The sequence below is a fragment of the Patagioenas fasciata genome, chromosome 7, assembly GCF_037038585.1.
Source record: "Patagioenas fasciata isolate bPatFas1 chromosome 7, bPatFas1.hap1, whole genome shotgun sequence".
Classification (NCBI taxonomy): domain Eukaryota; kingdom Metazoa; phylum Chordata; class Aves; order Columbiformes; family Columbidae; genus Patagioenas; species Patagioenas fasciata.
In genome coordinates this window covers 39,352,819-39,372,754 of record NC_092526.1, presented here as the reverse complement: position 1 = coordinate 39,372,754, position 19,936 = coordinate 39,352,819, and the positions used below count along the sequence as shown (strand labels likewise).

The following is a 19,936-nucleotide window of genomic DNA, read 5'->3' as shown; positions in this document are numbered from 1 at the left end:
TAAACCTCGCATGAAACGCCAAGGCCACCTCTCTCCAGACCTCAGTGAAGGGTGAACAGACACCCACAATCTGATGGAGAGATAAACAGAGGACTTAAGGCTGGATCTGAACAAGCACGGCAAGTTTTACTGACATGGTATTTAAGGCATCTGAGTTATAACCTTTGCAATAATACAGTTCCTATTAGAGCAGGACCTTCTCTCAAGCAACTTACCTGCTCTAACACACCTTTATCCAGGTCTCACTGGTTATCTAATGTGTTAAATCACACTGAAAACATGGGTCAAAGTTGTTTCATAGCTTTACTCTCTCAATAATGTGCAACATGAACATAATAGTGTTATCAAGAAGTCAAAAATAACTTAACACAGTAGCTATATAAGATTCTCCAACGGTCAAACTTTCAGCAATTACTTTTTGTTAAGTTCAGAAAATTAGCATATTTGTTAATCAAATTAATTTTAAAAGTAGCTTTTCAAAATAAAAGCAATGCTTTAAATAAATATAGTCTTCTTTTATAACCATAAAACACATAGTCCTGTTAAAGGTAACACAAATACTACACTCAAGCACAGTACTTAAACGATTGAAATGAATGTTGTGAGCACACATGAGCTGGACACTGGGAGGGACGAGGACACATTGCATTGTGACACTCTCCGTCTCCTTAACAGCGGCACAAAGAGGCACCCAATTCGCAGAACTACCCTAAACCTGTGCCATGTGTCAGGATATTTGTAACTGCTATAAAAAACGCTGGTATCCTGTTGCTTTCCCCAAGCTATTTTCACCTGTGGCAGTTCCGCAGCCTCGCTTCACATTTCTAGCAGAGCATGATTCTTCGCTTCAACGTAAGGCCAGATCCTGCTTGCTTCGTCCAGCCGACTTCAACATCTAAGCAGAAGGTGGAAAGCAAGACCTGACCTGTGGCAGCTCCTGTGGTAAAGGTCGGAGTTGGGGACATCTGTAAAACCTTCCTTCTGATTCTGGTGATCACCGAAGGATGTTCACGCTCTCCTCGTCACCACGGGGTTGACTCGCTGTGCTCCTTACCACACGAGTTAATGCCTATCAGCAAAGACTAGAGCTGTCCTGCAGATCTACCAGGTAGCAAAGTTCTACTGGAATGAAATAAATCAGCTAGTTCTTACGTTAGGATGTGCTATCTGGGTGTATCCTGAAGAGCAGATTGCTAAAATTTAGTGAAATGTACACCTCAAATTTAATCATAATCTATCCAGTAACTCTGGCCATTTAATATCTCGTTTACTTGGTTTGAATTGTTCATTAAAAATCACGTTCAGGATCTGCAGTAAACCGCTGGTTTTGTCCTCACAAAAACAGCTGTCAGTGACAGTTGTTGTATTTTAACAGCGTAACTAAGTTAAATGGTAAAAGCTGGAGAGAAAAACAAAGCACAAAACTGATACCAGTACTCTCTATTTGTTTTGATCTTCAGAATGAACAGGCCTGTTCCGAGATGACAAAGGAATAAGTTAGCAAATGGCTAATGCAACGCACAAAAGGGCGTCTAGGGGATCTGCATGTGCGCACACACGCGCACTTGCACACCGACAGCTCGGCCTCGTCAGAAATCTCACTACCAGAGTTGAACTGAGATCAATTAACCGCATTAAAATACTGACGTCGTGAGGATTTTAATACTATCGACACCCTGTAGAGGGCATTCCTGTGTGAATTTTTAAATGCTTTAAAAAAACAGTTTGGAGTTACTGAAATCTGTGATAACCGCGAGGGCTCTGCCTGCCCTCACAGCCTCCCGTTCTCGTCGCCGGTGTCCTTCTCCTGGATGGCCTCCAGGCCCCGTTTCGACTTGGCGTCTGTCTGCCCGCTCTTGCTCAGCCCGCAGGACAGGCACGCCAGCTGGATCTGCTTCATGTTCTCCAGGGCTTGACTCTTGGCGTTCTTCAGGAGATCCCCTTGGCCCTGAGGATGCACAGACAGAGTCAGGATCGCACGCACCGCTTGGGACACAACACCACTCTGGTGTCTCTGCTGCGGGATGGTCCCCAGGCCCTCTCCCAAATCCTCTCTGACACCCGGGAAGGTTCTGGAGCCCCAGGATAGGCACTGGTCACCCCTGGGGAGGGAACTTGGAGAATGGGAACACAAGACCTCACAAGCAAAGTCCTGCTGCTGTATCTAGCTTCTCAGAGCACAAAAAGGTGAGGTGACGGGCAGGTTGTCAATCCAGTCTGTAACTATCAGGAAAAATGTGTTGCATTAAGTTTGTATCAGGGGGCTCGTGTTCAGAAACACCAAAATGAATATTTATGCAGTACTGATATCTCAAGATTCTGGTGCTGGAGGATATATAAATAAAAGCCAGGATATGCATGTGGTTATTGAAACTCAGTATCACTAAGAACTTGAGCTGCTCTTCTGCTAAGGTCACCCCAAGGACAGCCTGAAGTACCCCTCCAGGGTCACACACATATTCCCAAGCAAAACCTCCGCTGACTGCAATGTCACACTCACATCCCTGCCCCAAAGAGCATCTCCCCATTCCCCAGAGCTCCGAGGAAGGACTGATCCCACACCCACGGGCACGGTGCCCTTTTTGCCAGCGCCTGGCACCGTCGCACCGCCTGAGGCTCTGTAAATAACGATCGCACGAAGAAACAATGGTGGCTTGTAAGTGCCGCTGCCCTGGTAAACACCACGTGGGGAAGCGTGGCAGCCAGAACGGGGCTGCCTCATCGCCCGGTGACAGGATCTGTCCCTGCCGAACAATGCCAGTCCCTGCCCGGATGCTGGGGAGCCAGCACAGCGCCAGAAAAACAAAAAGACTGCGTGAGCGGCTCTGTGCTGTTTGGTACGAAGCTCTTTTGAAGAGGTTTGTATCTCGGCAGTGTGACGGTTACAGGAATACACACACAAATAGCTCGGGATACAGTGAACAGACATGGGTTGGAAAAAAACAGGAATGATTTATCCAGGATTTATTTGCCATAGCAGTTAAAGGTGGCAGGAGGATGCCAGGAGCACCCAGTCCCTTTCCCCGTTTGCAAATGGAAGCAAAAGCACCCAACAGCAGCATCATGAACGACACGACGACGTTATCAAAAAGGGTGGTAGGTTCTTCTCTACACAAACACAGTTTTAAATTAGGTTTTCGGATGAAACAGCCAGCTGCAGCTTTTCCTTATCACACACACGGGGCTGAAGACACCAAAGGCTGCACCAACATGCCGACAAAATCAGTGTGATGATGCTCCATGGCCTGAACTTCTCTAAGACAAAACCTGGCGCTGTGTATTCACACACAAGAACAAAACAATCCCCTCGCCGCAAGAAACAACTCAAAACAGACATCCCTGCACCACCAAGAACAACTGCGCCCAAAACCTGGGACAGCCACAGAGAGGGGAAGTGATGATGATGGTGATGCTCTCCCTGATTTCACAGGCAATCCAGATTATGGGTTTCATAAGGCAATGCACGACACATCTTCGGGTTCCAAGAAGAAAACCACTCCTCCTGAGCACACCTCTGATATTTTGAAGGTATTCTTATTTTACAGTGATCTAAAACCAGAAATGGATTTATTAAAATAGCGCAATTCCATTCATGTACAGACCAGTTGATGCATGTCTTAGTCTCCCTGTATTTTTTATTTTTAAACAGCTGGTTCATTTGAGCAAGCTGAAGGAGGAAAAATGATTTTGAATCATCTGTCACAAGAAAATTAACAACAAAGCAGTCCCCTCTGACAGAGCTGTCATAGTTCTAGAGACACCACCAAATACAACAATCTGTGGGCATGCTCTGTTTGAAAAGCCATCTGTTTCATTTGAAAAACTGGCTGTGAGCATAATCCACTTTAAAAAAAAAAACAACGCAGAATTGTGGCAATACCTTAACAAACTGCACTGGAGTAAACTTTAGAAGTACGATTGCATTGAACCAACCTTCCTGAAACAGCCACTGTGATGATCTCTGTGCGCAGAACAATCCTCTTTGCCCTTACAAAGCATCTCTCTTCCACACACAGAGATGACGATGACCCATTTCAGCATCTACCCATCTCTCTCCCTCCTGCTATGGACGGCATCAGCCCTCCTGGAAATAAATACTTGTAAAAAAGGCTAAACTCAGCAGTTGGCAGGACGCTCAATTAAGCCAGAAGAGATTAATTGAGTGTTCTACTTGAAAAACTGATCAAGGGGCCCTTTTTTATTTAGACTTCGGGAACGTTAAATGTCAAGTTTCACACACCAAACTACAACTAACCACAGAGCCTCAGCACAAATTGACATTACAGTGCAAATAACACAGCTTGTCAAGCAAGTCTAAGGTTGTAAGTCTTTACCTTGATGGGCTAATACCACTTAGAAAACAGGGATATTCTGACATGGCTTTAAATATTGCTCAGTTTCAGCAACAACCCCCAAAATGCTTTAAGGAGAGTAAGGAGCTCTAGACAGGCAATGACAATGGCCACAGATGGGATTAATTCGGAATGTTGGTTTGGTTTGGTGTTTGTTTCTTTTCCCAAATCAAACTCCTAGGTTTTTAAGAGTCAAGATGACAGTTCATTATACCCAACAACAACCCAGGTGCCAAGGTTGGGGAAATGCAAGGAGAAGACAGCTTAGGCAACTGGTGTCAACCGCTGTTCAACTCCAAAATATATACATCTTCGTAATCTGTTGCACGTATCTTTCGACACAAATATATGGGTATGTATAATATATTATTATTTCATCACAAAGTAACATCTCCAGAGGCTGAAAAAGCCAGACGCAGCCAAATAAAACAAGGAGCATCACATAACTCCTCATTTTGGGGATAACGTGGGGAAGGAAACGGCACCAAGGTCTGTGCCAAGGGACTGGGAAAGCAGAAAAGCTGGAGAGCTGCTGGGATATTGGGATATGCTGTGGGGAGGTGGCATTTCAAAGTGTCATAGTGCGACTTTGTGCTTAATATTAATAATGAGGTACACGATTAAACGACAGCACATGGCTTTGAAAATGTAATCCCGAGGAGGAAATCATTAATGAAGTGATTGGACTGTTATGTTAAACAAAAGGCAGATATTTTTTCAGGCCTCCTCCGAAGTTAAATGTGGGAACGATTGATATGGATTTGATTATGATACATCCACATTTCAGAACAGAGCACTGCAAAAACAAACAGCGGATTTCTGTATCAATGCAGCCTTTTAAAACCCGCCCTTTTCATTATGACTGTGTACACTTTGTGAAGAGCTTTATTCTCCGTGATAGGGATCATAGTGCACACGTTGCATGAAAAATTGCTGTACACAAAGACTACACACAAAGCATATAACCAGTGCTCGCACACTGAAAAACAAAGGGCTGCAAAAATGAGTTACCCTACAGGAAAATCAAACCGTACTTGCCAAGCTATTTTAAACCCTTGCACAGCAAAATTTCATATACACATGGAGAACAGATCTGAGATGTCTGAAAAACAAAATATCCACCCAGGGAGCAGCACTGACCATTACACCAAGTGTTAAATCTCTGTAAGCAAGAGCAGGAAAGAGAAACTATTGTGGAACAGACGGTCATGTGCAGCTTTGACACAAAGTTACGCGGTAAAAACAAGGCGAACAGGAGCTTTTAAGGTATGTGTTGGAATGCAATCAAAGATTGTGCCAAGGAAGGAGGTCAGAAGCCCCAGGGCTGATGTGCCCAACACACCATAGCCAGCAGCGGGGACACATAGGACAGCTAGGATGAGGAAGAAGTGAACAGGAACAATCTCCTAATACTTCTGTATCTAACCCAGATTACTCCTTACTTCACCCTTTCTCTGCTTACTTCATGAACCAGCCATACAGATGGCTCCAGGTTCTCCTGCCCGTCTCTTCTTACACAGAATCCCAGAGTGTCAGGGGTTGGAAGGGGTCTGGAAAGCTCATCCAGTGCAATCCCCCCATGGAGCAGGAACACCCAGCTGAGGTTCCACAGGAAGGTGTCCAGGCGGGTTTGAATGTCTGCAGAGAAGGAGACTCCACAACCTCCCTGGGCAGCCTGGGCCAGGCTCTGCCACCCTCACCATGAAAAAGTTTCTTCTCATATTTAAGTGTAATTTCCTGTGTTCCAGTTTGCACCCACTGCCCCTTGTCCTGTCACTGGTTGTCACCGAGAAGAGCCTGGCTCCATCCTCCTGACACTCCCCCTTTCCATATTGATCCCCATGAATGAGTCACCCCTCAGTCTCCTCTTCTCCAGCTCCAGAGCCCCAGCTCCCTCAGCCTTTCCTTCCACGGGAGATGCTCCACTCCCTTCAGCATCTTGGTGGCTGCGCTGGACTCTCTCCAGCAGTTCCCTGTCCTTCTGGAACTGAGGGGCCACAACTGGACACAATATTCCAGGTGTGGTCTCCCCAGGGCAGAGTAGAGGGGCAGGAGAACCTCTCTGACCTACTGACCACCCCCTTCTAACCCACCCCAGGTACCATTGGCCTTCCTGGCCACAAGGGCCCAGTGCTGGCTCATGGTCACCCTGCTGTCCCCAGGATCCCCAGGTCCCTTTCCCCTACGCTGCTCTCTGATAGGTCATTCCCCAACTTATACTGGAACCTGGGGTTGTTCCTGCCCAGCTGACAGACTCTACACTTGCCCTTGTTATATTTCATTAAATTTTTCCCAATGGTTTTGTGACTGCAGATGGGTACCCTGCCACTAAAATTGTAAATGTGCTGTGCTAAGAACACTACCCAGACCACCCGAAAACCAGTTCTATCTTTTAACTACTCCCATTTAAACTCCCAACGCAGACCAATCTGCCAGTTGTTCATCGGGCTGCCCCGTGCGAACCTCAAGACTTTTGAATGGATTTAATCTGCCATTTGGGTCTGCATTGGAGAGGACGATTCAACGGGGATCGAGAGGGGTGTCCAGTATCAGTCTGGTTTGTTTTCTAGGATCTAAACAGTTGTGCTGGATATGGAGAGCACGTATGGGTACCGCATGGGGCAACACTCCCCGGTTCTTACAAAATCACCATCCTACCCCTTGTACATTCCCAAAATCGCGCGATACAGTCAAACGCAGACCTCAAGGGCAGCCTGGGAGGTGTAAATGAACACAGCACCTCTGCCACACCAGGAGAACTTTAAAACGAGTTACGCAATTAGCAAAAAAGCAAATAGAGAAACGTCTGATTGCGGCTGCTGGCCTTGCCAGCGTGAGTACGTCACTGTCCTGCGCAGGCACGGCAACTTAGGAACACATTTGTAATTCTCCAACAGGATTTGCCTAATGAAATAAAGGTGAGGGGCTCAGGTAGCCAGTTTGCTCTCTGAAACACAGCCAAGTGCCCTCCCAAACCTGCCTGGTCCCGCCCCGAAGATGAGAAGGAATTAACATCAACCGTTTGCTCGAATGCCCGAGTGGGAAAAGTGCTCAGACCGTAGCAAACCACATCGATCTGCAAACAGAGCTCTCCACCAAAATTCAGGGCCTCTTGTAAATCAGTCACGCTGTACTAATCTATTCCTTCAAGTAGGCATTTTATGTATAAAAAGAGCGGGTTATTTCCCTTTTTTTTTTTTTTTTGGTCTCATCTGGGGCATTTAAATTAAATTACCTTATATCAGGCTGTCAAAAGCAATGAATGTGAACATCGACTGTCTAAGTGTGTTGCAGCAGGAATTTGTTTTCAGGAATAAGGGCATTAATTTGACGTTAGCCATGTGCCGAGCGGCTCGGCTGCTCGCGTGTCTCTCGGGTGCTGCATGGAGCAGACAGTTTGCAAGCACAGACGCGAGCGTATGGATCCTTGCTGTCAACCCCTCTGCGCCAGGAGCCTGCCTTTTTTCTGGTGATAAGTCTCAAATCAAAGGGTTGGCTGGAAGCCCAGGAGTGCACAATCAGCACTAACAAAACCCCGCACCGTTGAAGAAATGGAGGCATTGCTTATTTTTGATACACAGCCATGAGATGGAAATCAAAGCTGCATGTCCGCGTATTTACTTCTTAGTCCTCCTTTGGTCACTAAACCCAATTCCCCACATGTCCCAGCACCTGCTGGTAGCTCCAGTAAAGTCCAGCAAAAAACAAAACAAGGGGAAGAAAAATAAGGCAGAGAGGGCAGACTTTTTCTGAGTAGAAGGACCAGCTGCAGGAAAAGGTCTGTTCTGCAGCTGAATCTAACCCAGATTACTCCTTACTTCACGCTTTCTCCACTTACTTCATGAACCAGCCATACGGATGGCTCCAGGTTCTCCCGCCCATCTCTCCTCAGACATAATCCCAGAATGTCAGGGATTGGAAGCGACCTGGAAAGTTCATCCAGTGCAATCCCCCCATGGAGCAGGAACACCCAGATGAGGTTCCACAGGAAGGTGTCCAGGCGGGTTTGAATGTCTGCAGAGAAGGAGACTCCACAACCTCCCTGGGCAGCCTGGGCCAGGCTCTGGCATCTGTGCAAGTCAAGCCCTGAGCAAAACCCTTTTCTGGGAAGAGCTGGCACCCACCCAGGCTGCAAGCCACACAGTTCACTCCAAAATCATGTCCTTCATCACAAACGGTGACAGCAGAATGTCTATTTACTTCATCAGAAGCTTGAAAGGCTTTAAGTTGATTCTGTCTTGCCTTTTTTTTGTTGTTTGGTTGGTGTTCAGGTTATTCTTGGGCAGGGATTGCTACAGGAGACGTGGCACAAATACTCACTGCTTTTCTTAGACCACTGCTTAGGGTAATAGCTAAAATAATTAAACAATAATACCTGCAGCTGCGCTTACTGCTAACCGCAATAACCTAATGAAGACGGGGCAGGTAAGGGAGAGCTCAGGCAGCGCTTGCTCCTGTGTGCAGCTCCTTGCACTCTCGTCGCTCTGAGTGACCCCTTGGCACCAACACTAATTCCTTTACAATTCTACACTTTGCAAATCCTCCTGCTGCAGCAGCAGCTGACAAACATCTGCAGTGCAGGTCCCCAGCTCCCCAGGATGGGACACGACAGTCCCCGGCCTTGGCTGCTCCTCTTCCTCCACGCCAGGGGCTGTGGGCATCGCTTTAACCTGTTCACAAACAGCACAGACCGCAAACACCTTTGTGTGGAAGTTGAAAACTTTGAGAGCAAAACATTCCCTGTCCAGGGACCAGCCGGGTCACTCGGGTCAGCCAAAGGTGGGTTTGCTGGTAAAAGCAGAGCTGAGCCGCCTCCTCCGCTCGCCTTCCCACAGGTGAAGGATGAAGGATGCTCCATGGGGCCTGTTTCCCTTGGCGAATCCCACCCGCCCCCCAGGGAAACGGAGGACAAGGAGGAGCGGGGAGGGTTATTTCGGTAAGCACCATGCTGGCAGAGATCCACCAAAACAAAGCGACTGCACCGGGATGAGAAAACAGCGGGGTCAGAAACAGGCATGGCTGGAAGCGAGAAGTCTCCGTGAAGGACGGGAGTGGAGACGCCAAGCAAACGGAGTGAACTGAGCACAACGTGGTGCGGGATGGGCGCTGTATTACTTGTTGAGACATTGGTTGTTCCAATATCCAATCTAAACCTCCCCTGGCACAACTTGAGGCCGTCATGCACATCCCAAGAGGATTCCTGTCTACGGGAGGGAGAGGGGAAGGACCCGGCCTTCACGCACAGACACGAGCCCTGAGCTTCAACAAAGCATAAGGGATTTGACCAAGGCCACTGACAGTGCTGGGGAAAACCCAACCACCATCTCAGCAACGGCGGAAAGGAGGTTTCGATGGAGCAACCGGCAGCTTTCATCACCTCCTGAGCTCCCGCAGGGAATTGGCTTCGATCAGACACCCGTCCCCCCGCAGGGAGCGCGGTTTTGTGGATGCTGGCACGTAATCCACATGACAAAAGAGGCAATCAACTTCACATCATTTATAAGCACTCAGAAATCATATGCAATCTGCTGACAGTAGCTGTAACTAGCTCAAAATACACCACAAAGGTAATTTTTAGAAGACGTTAAACCTCTTGGCACAAAGCTTACATTTGAAAGCAACTGCTTCAGGCTAGCACCAGTTTACAGCTCCCAGAGAATGGCACAATTCAGATTTAACAATAAGCAAACGTCAGAGAAAAAACAATGTACAAGCAATCCTCTCTTCATGTCCTCCCCACGTACAAATCAGCACCCCGGTCTCTCCCTGGTACTCCACAGCCCTACACAAACGCAGAAAAGATGATGTGGCTGATGGCTTCAGGCAGCAATTCCCTCTTGCTCTCTCCCATCACGGACCACCAGAAATGGAGCCCTTTGCTCACATGTGCTCCCTTGCACACTGGAAATGCCAAAAGGAAAAGCTCCCCAGAGGCATAAAAATCCACTTCTAAAAGAACTGGATTGGAAAACATGGACTGGAGTTGGACCAAGGGTTGGACTTGATGATCTCTGAGGTCTTTTCCAACCCAGTCGATTCTGTGATTCTGTGAACTGTTTAAAACACAAGGAAGACCAAACGACCACTGTCATCTCCAGGTGGGCCAGAAGTGAGAAGGGATGAGTTGAGTCCAGCAGAGGCCAATTCTAAGTTGTAAAGCAGATTTGCTAAATCATGGAGATTAAAATACGACAATTTTAAAGTGTAACGTGTCTTTTCAATAACAACCATGCAACTGAATCTCTCCTCTCATATATTATTTAAGGAATTGTCCAAGTTGTATAAAGAGGTAAGTGGAGTTTCCTAAGCAATATTCAGTCCTTGAGTCCAAGAAAAAGCCATCGGTTTTACGATAAATACTGATCCCAAGGCCTGTATGGGGAAAAGGCAGGGAGGAAAGGCTCTGGCACCCCCAGCACCCTGTCCCACCGGATGCTTGTTTGGGGTTATAATGCAAAGCTGCTCATTTTCTGCCTTTGTTAGTAGAGCCATTGAGAGAGAAAAGCAAAGCAATGTGTGAATTTCTGCTGAAAGTCATGCTTTCAGCACAGCCCTTTGAATTCCTCTGAATGAGGTTATGTTGTCAGACTGGCACAAACAGGAGTCCCAACTTCCACGTTGCGTTAATTAACTCCACCGCAGTACGGCAGTCTTTGATATCCCTGTCTCAGACGAAAATGTCACCATTGCAGGGGAGGGGACGGTGGCAGAAGCTGCTGAAGTTCCTGCGCCACTTGCAGTTCCTGCCTTTGCTGTCTCCTCCTCCAAGGGATGGGAGGTGACACTGACCCAGTTTTTACTCCCAAACAACCCTCCTTTAGGGGGGAATCATCTATAAACGTTATTCCATTCAGTCATCTTCTCCTCATGCCCCTTCTACTACCCACTTACAAGCTCAATTCTGCTCAGACACACATGTACGTAGGAGTAGCTTTTTCCTCAAAGGACAAGTCCCTTCAAGGAACCTGTAATCCCAAATAACCTCCTCATAGGTGCTAATTTGTCCCTTCACTCAGAACAACAGGTCAGATCACAAGAGTGCTTGCCGTCTACCTCTGGTTTACTTTAGTCAAACACAGGGAACATGGGCTAAGCAAGGTGGCTTTTCACACCATCTTTCATTTCTCTAATCTGCTCTTTTTGTCCCAAAGTTACTGTTATCCTGCGTATATGGGCTGGTCTCACCTCCTATCTACACACATGCAAACCCATTCTGGTAGAACCAAAGGAATAATATTTACATCCGAAATGCCAAACTTTGGATTGCAGCCTAAAAACACCAAACAAGACAACACAAAAAAAAGGGTTTATACCACAGGAAGGCCGCTCACAGAACCTGTTTTCTGGATGAACTTTGGTGATTGGCGCTGAAGGAGGAAGGAAAATGGCAGAGACCCACATTTCTGCTCAGTTGACTCTGGTCACCAGCTCGGACACGGGGTGTCACCATGGAGAACACCTCAGCCTCACACCAAGCACCATGCCGAGGATTTGAGCAGGGCTTGCATTCGCAGCAGTTAAATATTCAGTCTGATCCTGCTGGGCAATCGCTTTTTGCCAGTCACTGAAATGCTCCTGCTGGGCCGGTGTTAGACAAAACACTAATACAGGGCAAAGCTCCCACTCTTTGTCAAGCCACCCGGGGGCTCCGAGCCCTTACACATCTGTAATTTGCCCCAAGAGACTGGGATTACCCTCCTTTTACCCTGATACACATTGCTGAAGTAACTCGAGAAGTTTCCATCACAACTGACAAAATCCACCGAGATTAAATGTCTTTTATAGAGCTTTGGGTTCTGCCTTTGGCTTGGGCAAGGAAAGCAAAGCCAAGGGAGCTGGAGGAGTTTGCAAGCGGAGTCATCAGAGAACAGCACGCTGCTGGGTACAAGGACCCACCTACCTCATAGTTACATCAGTTGGTTCTGCCGCTTACAAAACACGCTGATCCAGACGGCTTTGCGTGTGAATCACACTCCTTATCTAGTAATTCAGTATCATGTCAAGGACTCTAAATCTCTCTATCCCAGGAAGATGTTGAAATAGCTCCCCAGAGAACGGCCCAAGGGCCAGGAGCATTGGCTTTGCCGTCCCACAGCTCAGCTCCTCCAGATCCTTCACACGCTAAGGAACAACCTCAACCCATCTCCTTCCTCACCTTCCCCTCTCCTTCTAAATAAACTGCTTCAAGCTAAGAAGGTTGGTATTCACAGGACCAAATGGACATTGAGCTTGCTGGACCTTTCCACCTTCTCTTTAGCACCCTGTCAGAAAAGCCACATAGTTTGTGTTGGGTCTTTTTTGCCTTTTTGTCCTTCAGTTCATGTGTCAGAGACCAACCGACCAGGTAACTACATGAATAATCAGAGCGGCTGTGCGTTTCCTCACAGGCTTGTAACATCTGTCAGCTGAGCTGGTCTGGGAGGAAGGCAGCAGATCCTTCAAAAGCAGCAAGGGGAAAAATTCTGGAGAGGTTTAAAAGGCAGGAACACCCCTCTGCACTGCATCAGCAAAGCAAATGCAAACATGGGGATTAGACAGCAGGAGAAGCATCGAGCCTCTCCGGAAAAAGAGCCTGTGGGGTAACCACATTCAAAATACATTTATCTAGGGAGATGTGGAAACAAGTAGGCATGGAATAACACAAGGAGCCCTTCATTTAGAGGAATGCGCACCGTTCCTGCTGCTGCTCTCGCTGGACTAGTGCTGTCACAAGATGACAGCAAATCACAAGAATTGGTTGCTAAGCCACTACGGCTTATATTTCATCTATTTTTGCTGTTTCACAAATTGAGCATCAACGTGCTTGTGTCCACAGAGATACGCTGCGAAAAGGAGGGATGTAGGTATGAGGAATATTGAGGGGCAGGATTTATTTCACTTACAGGGAAAGAAACATATGTTACAGCTGCAGCTTTACGGGGGCTTGTGAATTCACCGTGCTCTCACTGAAGATCTAGGTAGTGTAAATCATTGTGCAAATCCTTTGGCAGCAATCATATGACATATGGTAGGATATAGTGTCACCATCGTGTTTAATGACACGAAATGTCCCAAGATACTGCCATGCCGCTCTGTTGACTACTCTGTAGAATGCCAAGGAACGAAGCCGTGGTTCTTGCCCAACTACAGGAAAAAGGACCGATGTGAAAAGACGCAAATAAATCCTACTTACAAGATGGTACAAAGTACTGTACAGAATCAGTTAAAAATCACATATAGTGCACTATAATAACCTCAAATGAAGGTTGGGAGTGGACGCAGACCTCCCAAAGATCAGCAGCAACTCCGTGAGGTACCATTGTGCACAAGGCCCTTCCGAATAAAAATTACATTCTGATATATTGCTTTTCTTCCTTAAGAAAACTGATACCTTGTAGTGATGCTAAATTCAGTTCAGTTTAGGTAAGGTCAGATAAGTATAAGGTTGTCTGTATGTACATCTTTCAGAAATCCGGCTTTTGTCTCTCCGAGGAGCCTCAAAGTTCACACCTGGGGCTCTGCTACTCCAGCGAGAGGTCTGGATGCTGCAGATCACGGCACACAAATGACCGGGAGAAAGGAACAGGTCGCTTGTGAGCACAATCCTCCAAAAGTGCGTTTTGTGCACAGTTTCGCTGCATAAAACCACTCACACCAGAGCTGACGCTGATCACGACTACATCATAAAATTGTGGATTTCTGCCCCAAAGAGAGAACCACGTTAGCAATTTAATAATTGTGCGCGTTCTGCATTCAGCAACCTCTCTCTTTATACAACTAATCAGCGTTAATTTGAATGCGGGATAATTAGTAGATACACTCTGAGATCGTCAAATTAACCCAGCACTGCCACATCCACCTCTAAACTGCGTCCCTAAAGGACCTCATCTCTGCATCTTTTAAACCCCTCCAGGGATGGCGAGTCGCTTATTGCAAAAAATGGGCAAATATCTCATGAAAAGGAATTGTGAGCCTTGGATGTAAAAGAGGGTTGGCCATGCCAAGAGGTTTTGCATCTTGTGAAAGAAACAGTTTCTGGTACCGCGGTCCCCATGAGGTGGTAAACACAACATTTCTTCTGCTACCTTTGCATTTCACTGGCATTTAAATACAGAAAGGAAAACGGGCACAGAGGCGGTGGTGCATGGAAATAAAAATGAGACTAAATTTGGATCATAACCTTTCCTGTAATTACACTGCGAGAACATGATTCTTCTGTCTATTGTACTGACATTGTGCCTCTCAATATTACTGACTGCGAGCCTGACAGTATTTTACATGACGTGGGACCAAATAGGAAGATGTGACATTTTAAAAATACATATATATGTCAAAGTTGACTGTCAGCACGTTATAATGTCCCTGTTCTTACTAAGGTTTTCATGTTCTGGCAAACAGTTTGTCCTTCTAGTGGGTATAATTAATATGTAATTAAGTTTTTATGAATTAAGGAAGACCGACATATTATTTCGATTCATTCTCATTAGGTACATCCTAAAAGTACCCCAGGGCATTTTTAAACATGAAGAATACCCAAAAGAATGCTCTTTATAAAACACACTTTAATCTCGCACTCTGTAACTATTTAATGATTTTGCAGAGTAGCAATTTCTTATTGCACGTAGCTGTGGCTTAGAAATGAAATGTCAATTATTCCTTGACCTTGACGAGACGTTTGAAATGCTCTTTAACATGTTGACAATATGTGCCAGGCAGTAATTATTTTCCATGGAAAAGGTTTCTCTGATACTCTACTTGCACCTTTATTAATCATAGGTCACCCTCAGAGGTCTGAACTTCTCTATTTGACAAACATCTGGAAATGGAAAAGTTTAGAGTTGCCCTGACTGTGTTTAACGTGACTCTGAGCACGAGGTGTTTATTTTACCTACCACAGGTAAATTCCATTCTATGCTTCCAAACCAGAGCAGTAACTAGATATATTGGGTGAATCTCAATAATACAGGGTAATTTATACATCCCACTAAAACAAAATATTGCTTCAGTATTAGTAAGACAGTACAAATAGATGAGCTAAAAGAGCAAAGGTTTGCTAACGGGAGATGCAAGGGGGTGGTTTCTGTGCTTACCTTTAGCACCGTGATATTCCACGCAAAACTCTCAATGGCTTTGCTTAATTTTCTTCCTTTCAAACCTTCTTTCGTCCCGAGGTTATGAAGCTCTTCGTGGAATTCCATCCCTAAAAAAAACCCCAGATTTTTATATCACCCAGTGCAGGATTTCCCCTATAAAACCTTCAGTGAGCATTCTGCTGGTACTTCCTACAACCCCTTGTGTTTCCCCCCAGCTTTCCCTGTTATGACCCCATCCTGGAAAGCATCTTCCAGAACAAAAAGCCACGTGCAACCTTGCAGTTCTGCTTTCACTTCATAAGCAACTCTCCTTTCCACAAACCCAACTGCTTCTGCTCGGTCTGCGGTGCTGGCAATATTGCGACAAAACTATCAACGCTCCTTCAAAAGATGATTTTTTACCTTGGAAGGCAGTTTGACAGACAAAGATACCTGTTCGGCATAGCAAATACAGACTCAAATGCACAGCTCCTCATTAATCTTAATCAGGGTCAGACAGAAAAGCCCTGGTAGTGCACAATGATAAATCATGTCAGAAACGCACACCGCTAAGCACAAGATTGCTGTTCCTGCAGCCTGGAGAGCTGAGACTTCCAGCCACACACTTGGGAATTGTCACATTTCGTTGCTGGTTTCTGTGGCAAATGTCTGCAAATCTGTTGCTAGATGCAAGAATTCGGGAAATCTGGGAGCAGAATAAAAACCTGAGCGATTGCAATTAACCCACCGATTCTGCAAGATTTGCACAGTGTATGCAAACATTTCTCCGAGTCTGCTGTGGATTAAGAGACAAAATAGAGAGCGAGCTGCCTGTACTGCCTTAATTTGTACCTTACAAAGGCCAAATTGGCACTAAATCGCCCCAAAACGCCTGAAGCTGATTCTGGATGAACAAGTTCCACCTCCAGTTGTTGCACAGCTCTCCCTCCCCTAATTTTTTAAGGCAAATGTCACTCGTAAATTTGAGCTTCGTGGAAACCACATCAAAGAAATGCCCATGGAGAGAACACCTGTGCGGAGCAGATGCCGAGGGCTGCTGAGTGGGTTGCTGAAGGAGTCCTTGGGTAGCCCAGGGCGGCTGGCACACTAACAATACACTAACAATAGGCTTCTTCTTGCCTTGCACTGGCTCCAGGAGCTCGGTAACACCGAGGCAGTTCAACCTCGCCCAATGCAAGATTTCTCTGCTGTTTATTTTGCAAAACTTCGCCCACTCGCAAGTTTTGCCTGTCTGGGATAACAGCACTTCCCTTGAAAACACTCTAAATAATTGCACCCCAAGCCAGATTCCCCTGCAGCTGTGCCCTGTGCCAAGCCACGTACAAATCATTTCACTTCCCTAAGGGACGGAAAGCCTTCAAATTACTGGCTTTGTCTTAAAAAAAAACCCACGAAGGCTGACGCTGCTCAGCTCCATGTGGACATTATGCAGCATCCTTTTAGTTATTATGCTTCCCCAGCTGTAACGTGGGGACTGTTCTGCCCCGGTGAGAGGGAGCCATGAACATTCATTAAGCTGAGGGTAGGAGCACCAAGGCAAACATTTAGCACTTTGGTCCTCCAAGCTGCTACTGAGTAGGGCCGCACATGAAATAAAATTAGAAGTCATCCAGGTACCTCTGACACCTCTTAATTTTAAGTGCTTCACCTCACCACATGAAAAACGTTATTTAACAATTTGGCTGGGTAACACTTGCAACAAACTGACTGGCAATTGAGCCTGGTGAAGGATCCTCTCTCTCCTACTCCTTTCCTCCATCTAAACCCTGAGGCTTCAGAAGAGCACTTCATCCCTCTCCAGCCTGTTTCTCAATCAGAAATCATATTTTTAAGGCTGAAAAAGCAAAACAAACGAAAAGACAAGTAGGCACAGCAGCAAAGAGAGCAAACTTGAGAAATCAGTCTGGGGGAAGGAAGGAAGGAAGGAGAGGGGAACTGTGTGGTGCCCCGGTCCTGCGTCGTGTTCTCGGCACACACCTCCAGCCCTCCGCTCCGATTTGCTACAAAACATTAGTTTCGTTCATTATTTAGATTTAATAGAAGCGAATGGGTGGAGACTGTGCCACTTGCCAAACTCAAAAACGCCTATCAGAAACAAAACTATTTACGATTGTTGTGGTCCCAAGAACACAAATTAAACGCAGTAGCAAGTGTTGGCATTACTGACCTTCAAGGCTTGTTGCAGGTTAGGAAAGGTGCAGTTGTACGACTAAATGCACTGAAAAGAGATTTAAGTTCCGCAGTGTAAACCTCTAATAGAAATATACTGCGTGGACTTATTCAGCATGGTTTCCAATACACACAAGCTGATGGATTTAGTTGTAGCGGATTACTACCACCAAACGCCTTATCTCTCTAGCAGGGCTTATTCTTGTGCATCAGTGGAAACAGCAACGTATGATCTACGTTAAGCCTACTTATGGTGGTTTGCACCCATAAACCTGATGTACATAATGCACAGTCACACAGATTCACTGTGACATAAGGGAATTATATGGGTGTAAGCGCTCGAGGTGTAAAGCAAACCTAAACAGTAGTAAGTAAGTAAAGACAGGCAGCGGAGCTCGGTCCTGTGGGTTTCAAAGCCTCTTGCCTCTTGTGTTTAAGGGAATGACTGTGGTAGAGAACAGAGCTCAGCGAAGGCAGCATGCCTTCTCACTCCCTCTTTTTATCTGAATGCCTTCCTAGTCCATTTGACTAATTTAAATGCCGTCAGACATTTCAGAGCTGAAGAGCAGCTGGAGAAGTAGCTCTTAGGGTGAAAGCTGAGGATTTTTTTCCCTGATCCCATGTCCTGATCCCTGAGCCTTCGGGAGGCTGGAATCTGCAGGGCAAGACTGGGATGCTTGCTTGAACACCAGGTGAGAGATGCTGCATTAGTCACAGACTATCATGGCACATTGTTTCCCCTCTCCCACCCAGAACCGCACAATAAGGGATTACCTGCTTTTTGGCACTGAACGATCTTGTCGTGAGTGATGTCTGCTGTCTCGATGAGAACCCTGCTCTCTTGAATCATCTGTCAGAAAATAAATGGAAAAATAAGAAGCGGCATTACTAGAGTGTCCTGTAACATCTAGTCCGGAGAAAAGCACAAAGGTTCAAAATCAGAAAGAGCTCTGTAAGCAACACCATAAAGACCGGATCATTCCTTCATATCAGGGCTCCCACATCTGTATCAAGCTAAGTGATGGTTGCTTAGAAAATGTTTTGGTCCAGAAGTTAAAGAACAGCTGGGTTACACCAGTGAGACAGCACTGCAAGTAACGTGATGGAAACAGAAACGAGCTCAGGAGAAAGCAGAGTTAGCAGGCGAACAGAATCCACTCTGTGTGAAACCGAGCCCTTTCTAATTAGTACTTTTCTTAAAACAGAAGGAGAAACAAGTATAGTCCTTGAGATAAGTGGCTATCAGAAATGATACCCAGTCACAAATAGCGCAGATTTCAAGAGGCACTTCAGCCTGTGCTGAACTTTACACACCACAGTGGATCAGACAGCTACAGCTTTTCTTCAGTTTCTCTTTGGGGACATTCAGATCCAAATCCTATCTTATCCGCAACTTTCCCATCCAAGTTAAAAATAAAAATTAAAAATAAAAAAATAAAAAAAGACAAAAGAGACAGGCAGTGTCAACAAGCCCACTCACAAGTTTCAAGAGATATTCGTATTTATACGTCTTCTAGAGTAGCCCATTAAGAGCAAGTAGATGAAGTGTCATTCCGTGACAAATTCCCTGCGCCTCCCATCTTGCAAATGCTCGTCTCCTTTGATGGTAACAAACCTTCCACAGCCTTTCAGGAACTGAGGCAAGCAAGCAAATTGTTCCTATGCTACATTCTGTGAAAGTACAAAAGGTGGTACATGCTACAGAATGCAAGAAACACGCTGTGTAACCTGTGCCTGAGAATCATCTCGCTCTCCCAGGACACTCACGGCAAATCCCAAGCAAATCCCAGCAAATCCCAATTAAAAATGGTGCGAACCGAATCCTGCCTCGTGTTACATCCCAAACTTACAGCAGTCGCCACCTGAAGGCTTTGCCAAAATGCTACAGCTACTAAAAGCCTTCCTACTTTCAATCACACTGAATATGAAAATATAACCAGCAGGTTTTGACGATTTTAGTGGAAGACAGTACAATAGTATTAAACTAACACTTGCAAATTAGTACATCGTATTGTTTTAGTTAGGTACAAGGGAGAAGAGATGCTTGCAGTTGTCACACCTGAACTTCCAAATTCTGGAGAAATTCAGATCCAGATTGTGCACCTCATGCCATCTTCATTTCTAATTAAACCTCTTCATACAGGCTTCATTCCATGACAATATCTATGCCTTCACTTTGATATAAACAAAAGCATTAGGAAAAGAAATCCATTACCAGTTTCACAGGCAGAAACCAAAAGGCCTGCTACATCTGCAGAGTGCAAAGTTGTTTTTCAAGAGAACATACCCAGTGGGTATGCCTGAGATTGAAATGACTTTTGATAGCATCCTTTGCCTTTCATT

General features: G+C 45.8%; 1 protein-coding gene across 21 annotated transcripts in view; it reads right to left on the bottom strand.

The window, feature by feature from the left end:
- Positions 1-19,936, bottom strand: part of PLCL1 (phospholipase C like 1 (inactive)) — a 133,049-nt gene that overhangs the window by 22,001 nt on the left and 91,112 nt on the right. For 20 of the 21 annotated variants that reach the window (XR_011740113.1, XR_011740111.1, XR_011740118.1 and 17 more), the window contains 3 exons: positions 18,368-18,443; positions 15,422-15,531; positions 793-1,948 (listed from right to left, as the gene is read on the bottom strand). Coding sequence is in view for 1 of the 21 variants with exons in the window: in XM_065841370.2 (XP_065697442.1) it covers positions 1,772-1,948; positions 15,422-15,531; positions 18,368-18,443 (363 nt within the window). In the remaining 20 variants the exon portion in view is untranslated. Of the gene's footprint in view, positions 1-284; positions 1,949-15,421; positions 15,532-18,367; positions 18,444-19,936 lie in introns of those variants that run through there. The other variant, XM_065841370.2, reaches the window with a different exon arrangement.